Genomic DNA, 11,397 nt, shown 5'->3' with positions numbered 1-11,397 from the left:
ATGAAAATCAGGTTAATAATGAATGGTACTAATAGCAAAAAATGGGTGAAGTAAGAAACATGAACCCTGCCTGCAAAATAACCGCCACATCCACCTCAATTGCAGTGGTGAAATACATGGATGGTGCAGAACTTTAAACTATTTTGATTCATTTGTGTATTCATCTATTGTTCTCTAGCCCATAGTTTCTACTACTCTCTTCCCAAGTTGGGATGTCTACTGGAAGTAAATCAGAAACTCAGAACATATCACTTTCACAGTTGTGAATATGGCATATAAAAGTTATTCTTGATGCAAGCAAAAACACCGCATCAGGAAAAAGTTTATTTACTAGTCGCAGACCTGCTTATACATGCACATTGAGTAAATGATTGTTAAGTGGAAATGATCCATGCTTCAAACCTCGTAATAGCCATTATGATCAAGATTTTATTCAAGATCATCATTACTATCTTCAACACTTATAACATACCATCATCAATACCATCATCGTCATCAATGGTATTTATTAAGTGCTTACTATATGTAGTACACTGAACTGAGCACTTGGGAAAATACAGTAGAGCAGAGTTTGCAGGTATGTTCCCTGCTTTCAATAAGCTACGGCCATGCAACGTAATACTAGATAATGGTAAAGATTAAGGATGACAAGAGATTTTTAGCTGCCTATATTTGAGACTTTTATTGGGGATCATGAAATACGTCTGATGAGAGATATTCTCTCGGTTGTCTCATGTTTTTCCAAAGTGATACTGTTTCCTTTGATCTTCCTTGTCACCCTTTTTTGAAACCTCTGGTGAGAGTCAGTCATCCTGGTCTGATTGGTGCCTGCTAGGCAGTTTGGTCCTCAGCAGTTTTCTTCAACTCTCCACTGTTTTGTCAACTGGGATTTTGCCTTTCTGGTATCTTTGACTCATTTCTTCTTTCTCGTGTATTGGTATACCACATCACCAGTTGAAGATGTGCAACTCAGAGAGTTCGGGTCAGAGAGACATGGTTGGATGTTTCCATGATTTCTTCCATCCTTCCACCAAAAGAGTCAAGTAGGTTGAGATGCCCCCCTCCTATGCCAGCCTTCTGCTGCTGAATCCTCTTTTCTAGAGAGCAAAGCACCTTGATCCATTCACATTCCATTTTGACATAGACACTGTCCGTGGGCACTGCATGTTTCAGGCTGAAGTTGCCTTTTTTGGAGAGTTCCACAGCTTTTATCATCATTTTTCTGGTGTGTGAATTGAAACTGTTGGGACCTGCAGAGATGGTAAACAGAGCTGAAGGCAGTAGTGTGAAAATTGGGGATAGGGATAAAATAATTGAAAAAAAGACAATGATTTTTGAGTTGTGGATATTAAGGGTTCAAGACTCTTACATGTCACTGGATATCTCTGACTTATCTGGCCAAATCCACTTCCAATTAACATACTTCAAACCGATCCAATATTTCGGGTCATTCTGGAGACACTGACGCCTTGTTAATTGAATCACAAACTCCTGCTCGGAGAGAGATGGAACAATGAGAAAGTGAGATGCACCGATGGGGGATATGTAAGTAAATTGCACTGTATTTACTTTCCTGGATTTCCCTATATTCCTGACCCCTCATGATTCTCAGCAATGTTTATGGTAGAAAAACCATCAGACTTCAAAGATGATGAGTGTGGATGTGTCCAAGTAGGGGTTGCCAAGGTGTTGGCCAAATAATAATAATAACAATAATAATGGTATTTGTTAAGTGCTTTCTATGTGCCAGGCACTGTATTAAGAGCTGGGGTTGATACAAGCAAATCAGATTGGATACAGTCCCTGACCCACATAGTGTGCACAGTCTCAATCCCCAATTGACAGATGAGGTAACTGAGTCACAGAAAAATGAAGTGACTTGCCCATGGTCACACAGAAGACAGTTTGGGGAGCTGGGATTAATAATAATGATATTCGTTCAGCGCTTACTATGTGCCAAGCACTGTTTTAAGTACTAGAGTAGATACAAGGTCATCAGGTTGTCCCATATGGCACTCACAGTCTTAGTCCCCATTTTACAGATGAGGTAACTGAGGCACAGAGAAGTTAAGTGACTTATCCAAAGTCACACAGAGCACAAGTGGTAGAGGCGAGATTTGAATCCACGGCTTCTGACTCCCAAGCCCGGGTTCTTGCCACTAAACCACGCTGCTTCTCCCATGACCTTTGACTCTCAGGCCCATTTTCTGTTCAATAAGCCATTCATTGATCCATTCATTCAACCGTATTTATTAAGCATATTTCTAAAGTGTGAAGAGAAGCAGCGTGGCTAGAGAAGCAGCATGGCTCAGTGGAAAGAGCCCGGGCTTTGGAGTCAGAGGTCATGGGTTCAATCCCGGCTCTGCCACTTGTCAGCTGTGTGACTGTGGGAAAGTCACTTAACTTCTCTGTGCCTCAGTTACCTCATCTGTAAAATGGGGATTAACTGTGAGCCTCACATGGGACAACCTGATTACCCTGTATCTACCCAGTGCTTAGAACAGTGGTCTGCACATAGTTAGTGCTTAACAGATACCAACATTATTATTAAAGTGCTTACTGTGTGCATAAAGCACGGTACCTTCAGAGGGTTGAACAATTCACCCAATGGGAAATTTCATATACACTCAAATACACCCCCCACACACACACAGAGACACTGATATGCACACTCAAATACGCAACACACTCAAAATTCATTGTGTGGCCTTGTGGAAAAGCATAGACCTGGGAGTCAGAGGATCTCAGTTCTCATTCCGACTGTTACTTGCTTGCTATGTGACCTGCAGTAAATCAGTAAACTTCTCTATGCCTCAGTTTCTTCATCTGTAAAATGGTGACTCATTTCATGTTCACCCTTTACATAGATTCTGGGTCCCGTGTGGGACAGAGACTGTGCCTGGATCTACACCAGCCCTTTCTATAGTTCATGGCACATAGACAGCACTAAACACATAGAGTAATTATTATCCACTGTACTCCTCTTAAAGTGACCTCCCTAATGATTCTCCCATGAAAGTCTATATCCGCTGTAGGTGGCCATTCCAGGGACTCCATAGATTTCCCACTGCTATCACCTGAAGACGAGTTTAAAGACACATAAATTATGGGATCAGGTCAGATTCAGCGTGATCTATGGGTCCCTCAGGCAATTTTGAAATGTCTTTTCTGAACCAGGCACATATTTTGAAGACAAAAAAATTTAAGTGTCAATTCAAACCATGTCAAACGCACACATTCACTGCCATCTATCGTGCAACATTTTTCCCACTGAAATTCTAATAGATTCTTTCATACCAGTTCCTCCTTAGTCTTTAAAGTTGAAAGGCTGGAGTTCAGAGAAACACAGTAGTTTTGGCATTCTTCCCAACTGCTCAACTTACAATATATTCTGTAACATTTCTGTCCATATTGGTACCAGCCAACTGAACATGGTTGGCATCCGTGATCTAAAGAAAAATGCAGGAAATTATCCAGTAGCATCTCTCTGCCTCTGAACCACTGGAGTGACCATTGTTCCCTCTCAGTGGACAAAATCATCACTGTAAACTGTAGTGATAACTTTGGGCCTCATTGCATTACATTACATTGTTTCTATTTAATGCCTGGGATAATACAATATAATAGAGTTGACAGAAATGATTTCTGTCTGCAGGGAGCTTAAACTGTAGAGCAGGTGACATAATATCTCTTTGGCTTGCTTATTACTTAAGAATTATTAAAAATTCCCAAACCCCATCCCCCTTCCGAATTTATCTGAACAGCCAGTACTTCAGGGCATTACCTGAAACTTTGGAATAATACACATATCTGCAATTTTCACCCTGCCTGAACTAAAGCAATGTAGGAGCAGAGGAAGTAATTTCCAGGGTATGTGAGCTACCAAACCAGCATCTTTATTTCTCCAATATAGACATAATTGTATCCCCCTAACCAGTGGCTTCCAGCTCCAAACAGTTAAATGAGATTGAGACACAACATTTCTGTGAACTCTGTGGTTGAGCAGACTGTATTTTTGCTGGGGAAATGTCCCTCACCACTATCCCCCCGCCCCCGACCCCAATCCTTGAGAATACCTCCTCAAAGGAACTCATTCTTGCTCCCCAAGAATTAGCGGAATTGGCCAGAAGGGAAGCCATCCCTTTCCCCTCCCACCTGACACAGATTTTTGCACTGCCCAGGGCAGTGGAGTACAATGAGAAATGACTCATAAACTGATGATCCACATTACCTTGGTTGCAAGACAGCTGACAAGTCCCTGAGGAATTAATTTTCTGCCCTGTTTCCTGAGTTGTGGTAGTATTTCCCGGGCAGCCTTGTTGACCACTGGATATTGTAAGCCCCCTAAATACTGAGAGAAATCTGCAAATTTTAGCCTTTCTTTATTTGATTTATACACACCAGTATATAGTCAATGTATACCTGATTAATTTTAGCAGATAAAATGCACACTCTCTAAAAGGAATCGCATTTGATGGCTGAGATCGGATAGATTTTATTCTTAATGAAACAGACTTACCATTTAGGCCCAAGATGCCGACAGCGACCAGCAGACCGAGGCAGAGGACTCCCAGGCTCAGTGCAACAAGTCGCCATGGAGCAGGAGAATCTGATGGAGGTATGGAAGAGGGCTTGATTCCATGTTGATCCTCCCTATTCCCCTTACTATCACAGGGGATGAATCTAGAAACATGAGACTCAACTATCCTTCTCATTTTTGAGACGTATTAAATTTCTGTGATGGAGGAATACTGATTAGCGACCATATACAAACCATTTAAGCAGGTTAGGCATTAAATTGGTCTGAGGTGTGCATGCCTACCTCCATAAAAGAAAAATATTGTTTTCAGTCAATGGAATAGTACTGTGAGGACAAAAACTAAAAATACTAAAATACTAAAATACTAAAATAAAATAACAATACTAAAGATTTCACCGATTATTTGTGAGCCTCCAGTTAATGCCCTCCCAGTTCAGATCATAATAATTATAATTATAATAGGGATAATAATGATTGTTAAATGCTTATTATGTGACCAGCATTGTACTAAGCCTAGAGTAGACACAAGATTCTCAGGTCGCACATGGGATTCACACTCTCAGTAAGAGGAGAACAGATATTGAATACACATTTTGCAGATGAGGGAACTATAGAACAGAAAGTTAAGTGACTTATCCAAGGTAACAAAGCAAGAACATGGAAGAGCTGAAAGTAGAACCCAGGTCCCCTGACTCTCAGGTCCTTGCTCTTTCCAACAGGAGACACTGCTTGTATTTTTCTAGAAAATACAACTCTCATTTCCTGACTTCTTTTCATGTAGAATGTACAATTCTGACCTTCTTGCTCAGATTTTTACTGTTCCTGGGATTTCTCTTCCATATTTCTTTTGAAACAGTCACCAGTCTTTTCTCCCACTGAAAGACTCAATCTGAGTTATTTTTCACAAAAATGACGCACTCTTCCTCTTTGGTTTCCCCAAAATGCCCAAGCACTTCCAATGCAGCAACCCATATTATTCAGAAGCACAAAGCGATCATAGATTGGAAAAGTTAACACAACCAAGAAATATGGAAGAGGATTCCAGTCCAAACCTTTACTCTTGTTGGTGTTTTGTCTTTCCTGCTGCTGAGGAGAGGTACATTTCACCTCCACATAGGTCAACTGCTTTTTGTTCCTTCCTAAAGAGAAAGGTGCACAGAAGAGGACTTTATGATTCACAGCATTTTGGTGCTGATGGTAAAATGGTAGGTAGGATGCAGAAGGCCTCAGTTGACAAATGATCTCTGAAGTTCCTCCCATAATCCTCCATTGGTGTATCCAAGCTCTCACACTGAATCCAAAGGGGATGAATCAGGCTTGGAGTTTTAATCCTTATAGATAACTGGGATTTAGCCCTTTCCCAATGGAAAAAGGGTAGAGGGGGGAAGAGTTTCATCTTTGATTTTTAAATTATGGTTTTTCCTGTTTGTCTTCCCCTCTAGATTAAAGTTCCATGTGGACAGGGAGCATCCTCCATTCAATCCTTTTTGTCACTTCTCAAATCCGTGCACAGCCCTTTGTACAAAGAATGTACTCAAGAAGCATTCATAATTTATAAAAGTCTGAAGAGTAACTGGTCATGTTTACATTGGAGGGTCATATGTGACACTCTAATCTCATTTGGAATTGAGATTCTCTTGATTGGAGTCCTGTGTAACCAATAGCTAATACGATGGATTAACTTTAGCTTCATAATAATAATAATGATAATAATGATGACATTTGTTAAGCGCTTACGATGTTGAAAGCACTGTTCTTCCTTCATGAAAGCTGGGACTCTTGTCCAGTACAAACCATGGCATGTGTTTCTGTGATCATATATCTGCAATTCTTAGGTGGTAATCAGGGTCCTTTTACTTGCTATTCCCTTTGTCGTCTCCTGCACATCCCTTAAATGGAAAAACTACAAGTATGTGCAAATCAAATTCTAATTTGTTTAAATGTATAGATGCAGCTTAAACAAATCTATAAATAGACCTGAATTTAGTTTAGACAAATTAACTGATCAGACAGTACTAAAATTAAGTATACTCCTTCATGTGACAAACATTAGAGAGGCTGTTGTTTTCAGCATTCTGTTTTAGATGGGAAGATACGGCCACCTGGTTGCTTCATTTTAGACTAAAGAATTAGCAATTGAGTTGTTTATCTGGAATCTACGCTGAGGCCTTCCACATCCCCCCCTTAACAAATCAAACTGATTACTTCCTCACAGACTGTCAGAAAACAGGTGGGAAGAAACTCTCTCATTTCAATGAAAAGTCTGTACTGGAGCACTCTTCTTCCACTCTTCAAGTGCTCCTGAATCAGTCCAAATCCCCAATACAACATTGGAAATAAGTCCTGTGACCAAAGACTAAAAGAACAGATTGTTCTTAAGGATACAAAGCTTGAGAGTAAGAACAACCTGAGTTCTATGAGCTCTGGATGCAACCAGATGACTGTTTTAATGGTGAAAGAGAGAAGAGATTCCTCATTTCCACAGAGGATGAGAAAAATTAAGGTATCAGAAAGAACATTTCCATTTTGCGAGCTATGAGATGATGGGATGTAATGGCAAGAAAATCTCATCACTAACAAAAGTAAGAATGGAAAATGTTTTGGCAATGTGGAAGCGACAGTGGGCTGTATAATCTTTGATAGTCCCTTCTGGACACAAAAAAGTGTTTCTCAAGGATGAGAAGAAAATGAAAATTATCTGGAATAGCAAAATGGGTCAGGAGAAACGATTAGGTGAGCTGGCTGTTAACACACTGTATTAGTTACCTTTGCTTTCAGGTTGGTCAGGAGGCTTTCTCCTCTTCTGTTTGGAATTTGCCGGTTGTTTTGTGAAATAGATCACTGGCCGCCCACTCATTTCTGCAAAAGGTTAATGTACAGAATAAATGGGTGAGCTGTTAACATATTCCAATCAGTGAGGAGTGGTGAAGGAAATATTGTAGAGCGTGAGAATTCCATTCTTTACTAAGTGCACCATTTCTTCTTATCTAATACAAAGTTCTGTAGCCAAATACAACCCAGCATGCTTGCTTTATTCCTCTTATACCAACCCACTCACTGTGCCTCACTTATGTTTCCCCTTGCCACTGATTCCCTTCCTAAACTTTCCCTCCTTTCTGGAATTTCCTCCCCCCTTCATATCACCTGCCAAAATCTACTAAAATTACATGGCTTTGCTTACTAAATGCTCACCTACAAATCCAATTCCCTTCTACACGACTAGGTCACCATAAAATTGATTCAGTTACACTAAACAATTAGGGGCTCACCACAGCCCTAACCCCTACAACACTAAAGAACATATCTTCATACATGTTTTCCTTACTTCATTCTTTCATTCATTCAATTGTATTTATAGAGCGCTTGTGTGCAGAGCATTGTACTAAATGCTTGGAAAATACAATTTGGCAGTAAAGAGAGACAATTGCTGCCCACTCTGGGTTTACAGTCTAAAAGGGGGGATATAGAAATCAAAATGAGTAAAAAGGCATCAATATAAATAAATAGAATTATAGCTATATACATATCAAAATGAGTAAACAGGCATCAATATAAATAGAGTTATACATATGTACATATATAATGTTGGTATTTGTTTTTTGCTGTGGGGCAGGGGGTCATAAATGTCATATATTTTATTATACGACATCCTCTAGCTTGTAAACTCCTTTAAGTCAGGGATTCTCTACCTCCCTCCTCTAACTGTGGGAGTCCCTCATAGATCTGTTCTGGGTCCCCTTTTATCCTCCCTCTACACCCACTGCCTTGAAGAACTCATTCACTCCCATGGCTTTAACTACAATTTCTATGCACGAGTCTCAAATCAACCTCTCCAGCCTTGACCTCTATCCTCTCCTGTCAATAGAGGGTCAGACAAAAGAAAAACTCACCATTTGCTTTAAAGTACTCCTTAGCCTTGTCCATTCTTATCTCACCTTACATCTCTCCTTCTGCAAAGCAGCCTGCATACTTCACTCCTCTGGTGCTAACCTTCTCACTTGCCTCCATCTCGCCTGTCTCTCTGCTGACCCCTGGCCCACATCCTACCTCTGGCCTGGAATGCCCTCTCTCCTCAAATCCACCAGACCATTACTCTCCCCCTTCTTCAAAGCCTTAATAAAGGCAAATCTCCTCCAAGAGGCCTGCCCAGAAATCCCCACTCTTCCTCCTCTCCCACTCCCTTCTGCGACACCCTGAATTGCTCCCTTTGCTTTTCCAACCCTATGCAGCCCCACAGCACTTATGTATATATCTGGAATTTTATTTATTGGTAGTGGTGTCTATTTGTATTTAAGTCTGCCTCTCCTCCCTCTAAACTATGAGCTCATTGTGGTCAGGGATTGTTACTCTTTATTGTTCTTTCCCAAGTACTTACTAGAATGCTCTGCCTACAGTAAGCCCTTAATAAAAATGATTGAATTAATGAATTTTTCTAAAAAGGTTTAGCCCATATCTCTCCATACCTCAAAATCCATACCCCTCCACGTTAAGCAGGAACTCCTTGTTTCTGATTACTGTTGTATTGTACTCTCCCAAGCACTTAGTACAGAGTTCTGTACACAGTAAGCGCTCGGTAGGTATGGCTGACTGACTTACTATTGGCTTTAAGGCACTCAGTGAGCTCTTCCTTTCCTACCTAATACTGCTAGTCTTCTGCACTCCAACTCACACACTCCATTCCTCTAATACCAACCTGATTTCAGTACCTCAGTCTCATCTATCCTACCATCCACCCCTTTCCCACATCCTGCCTCTGGCCTGGAACTCTTTCACCCTTCATATCTGACAGTCTATCACTCTCCCTCCCGTTCCCAAACCCCCACATCACATCTCCTCCTGGAGGCTTTTACAAATTAAGCCCAATATCCCCCATATCCACCATTTGCACATCAATTTTATGTCACTTTTAAAGCACTTTTATACTTAACCATTTCCACAATACATGTAGAAATATTCTTATACTTCACTGTATCCTCTACCCCAAATCTATTTTCATGTCTATCTCCCCTTGTAGATTGTGAGCTCCTTTTGTGTAAAGATCATGTCTATCAGTTCTGCTGTATTGTACTTTTCCAAGCAGGTAGTACAGGATTCTCCCCACGGTTAGCTCTCTTTGAATACCACTGATCCATGTCAACTTCTGCATTATACTCTCCCACTCCCTTAGAGAGAGGCTCTGCAAATGAGAAGGTTTAAATAGAATGATGAAATGATGAAGATGGCATTACAATCAGAAAATGAAACTAGAGAAATGATTTCCATGAGTTTATCTCTGAACAATTTTCCAAATTTTGTTCAAAGTGAGAGAAAGCAAAGTTGGAAGAGGTGGTGCTATTGCTAAGATTAATAAAGAATTATTTATAAGTAATATTTTTATCATGCAAGTGATTCCATTTCTGAAACCTGGAGCTTTTCTCTCATCAAGGCAATATTTGGCCATAAAATCAAAAGATTAGGTAAAAAGCACTTTTTAGCCAGTCAAAAAGAATTTAGGAATATTTTTCCCAAAAAGATCAACTTTAGGAGAAAGTTCAGAAAAGAAAAAGGTGACAATCTGGGCCACCCATTTCATGAAAAATATATTGCCCCAATTAGAACATTCAACATGTTATGATATTTATCATGGCTAGAGGATGTTTTTCTTTCTCATATCAATTCTCCATAATTATTCAAGGTTTCCCTTTGCTATGGCTATATTGTGAATTATCTCCATGAAGGACTGATGGCAAATGTAGAGTGGAACAAAATTTCTAATGGATTTAACATCGGCACTTATTTACTCTGATTTCAATCACACAGTTACCTCAGTTTCAAAAGTTGCTAAAGTCACTAGCTCTGCTTCCATACCTTTTTCTGATTACTTGCTGGCATACTGCAGACTATGCCTTCAAAACTGTTCGTTACCTTCTTAGTGAGCTTTGAAATCCTTATCATGCACTTTAATTCAAGGACTTCACATCAATGATTTCCAATAATTATAAATTCTGTTTTAAGCCATTACAAATATGCAAAGCCATATTTCCTGGATGAAACTCATGTAACATTTAAAGGAAAATTCTCCCAGACAAGGAGATAAAAGAAAACACACATACCTATTCTGAGGAGGACGATTCGTTGGTGGAGAAACAGGGAAGCGTCTGAAGGAGAGAGGCAGAAAACTGTGCTCTGGGAACTAAGTAGAGGCTGTGGGTCTCCACTGATACTGTTTTGTAATCCCAGAGACACACGTGGAGAGAGATGCAACTTGATGACTTCGGCCCAATGCCATGTGGTGAATGTAAATAGAGAGTAGAAAATACGATAGTTTGAGCTCAATAATGTTCCAAACACAACCACACAGGAAATGCACACACTGATGCTATTATTGGCTTCAGCAATCTATTGAACACCCCTAAACTAGGGTGTCCTTTCATGATTGTGGCCTAAAGTCACATGGAGCAGCTCAGTGAATTTATGTCATTGACCAATCAGGTTTATTTAAATCCTCAAATGTGCATGAGATATTATGAACACAACAGGAAGAATTTATACATATATATATATTCATACATATATAAGTATATATGCATAAATACAAATATTACATATTCATATCTGCATGCATGTATATTTACATATGCATGTAAGTTTGTATATATACATTTTCATATTAGCACAGCTGAGTCTCCTGAAAACAAAAACTAGCTTCCCATTCCATTTCTCTTGTTTTTTCAATGGAAATGGTTGAGGAAAAGTTCTTATTGGTGTACATTCAACCCAGTGGACATCCAATAAAAGCTCTGACTACTAATAATAATACTAGTATCAGAGTGATAGCATAGTGGAAGTCATTTATCCCCCCCGGGTGGATATACTAT

At 39.8% G+C, this 11,397-nt stretch overlaps 1 protein-coding gene across 1 annotated transcript; it reads right to left on the bottom strand.

Annotated features, from left to right (window-relative positions):
- Positions 1–415: 415 nt before the first annotated feature.
- Positions 416–10,874, bottom strand: LOC114817881 (natural killer cells antigen CD94-like). The gene is made up of 8 exons (XM_039914491.1): positions 10,633–10,874; positions 7,307–7,399; positions 5,593–5,679; positions 4,520–4,609; positions 4,232–4,351; positions 3,298–3,449; positions 1,370–1,491; positions 416–1,250 (listed from the first exon to the last, which is right to left on the bottom strand). The coding sequence occupies exons 2-8, from the start codon at positions 7,395–7,397 to the stop codon at positions 1,124–1,126; spliced, it is 789 nt and encodes a 262-aa protein (XP_039770425.1). The 5' UTR covers positions 7,398–7,399; positions 10,633–10,874; the 3' UTR covers positions 416–1,123.
- Positions 10,875–11,397: the final 523 nt, after the last annotated feature.

The sequence above is a fragment of the Ornithorhynchus anatinus genome, chromosome 17 (genome assembly GCF_004115215.2).
Source record: "Ornithorhynchus anatinus isolate Pmale09 chromosome 17, mOrnAna1.pri.v4, whole genome shotgun sequence".
In the NCBI taxonomy this organism is placed as follows: Eukaryota; Metazoa; Chordata; class Mammalia; order Monotremata; family Ornithorhynchidae; genus Ornithorhynchus; species Ornithorhynchus anatinus.
Note: the sequence above shows the minus strand (reverse complement) of the source record. Positions and strands in the feature narration are given on the sequence as shown.

Coding starts and splice junctions, on each gene's coding strand:
- LOC114817881 (XM_039914491.1), bottom strand. CDS start 7,397: ATGAGTGGGCGGCCAGTGATCTATTTCACAAAACAACCGGCAAATTCC. Junction 4,610..5,592: donor AAACACCAACAAGAGTAAAG/GTTTGGACTGGA, acceptor TACCTCCATCAG/ATTCTCCTGCTCCATGGCGA. Junction 1,251..1,369: donor TCAGAGATATCCAGTGACAT/GTAAGAGTCTTG, acceptor CCATCTCTGCAG/GTCCCAACAGTTTCAATTCA.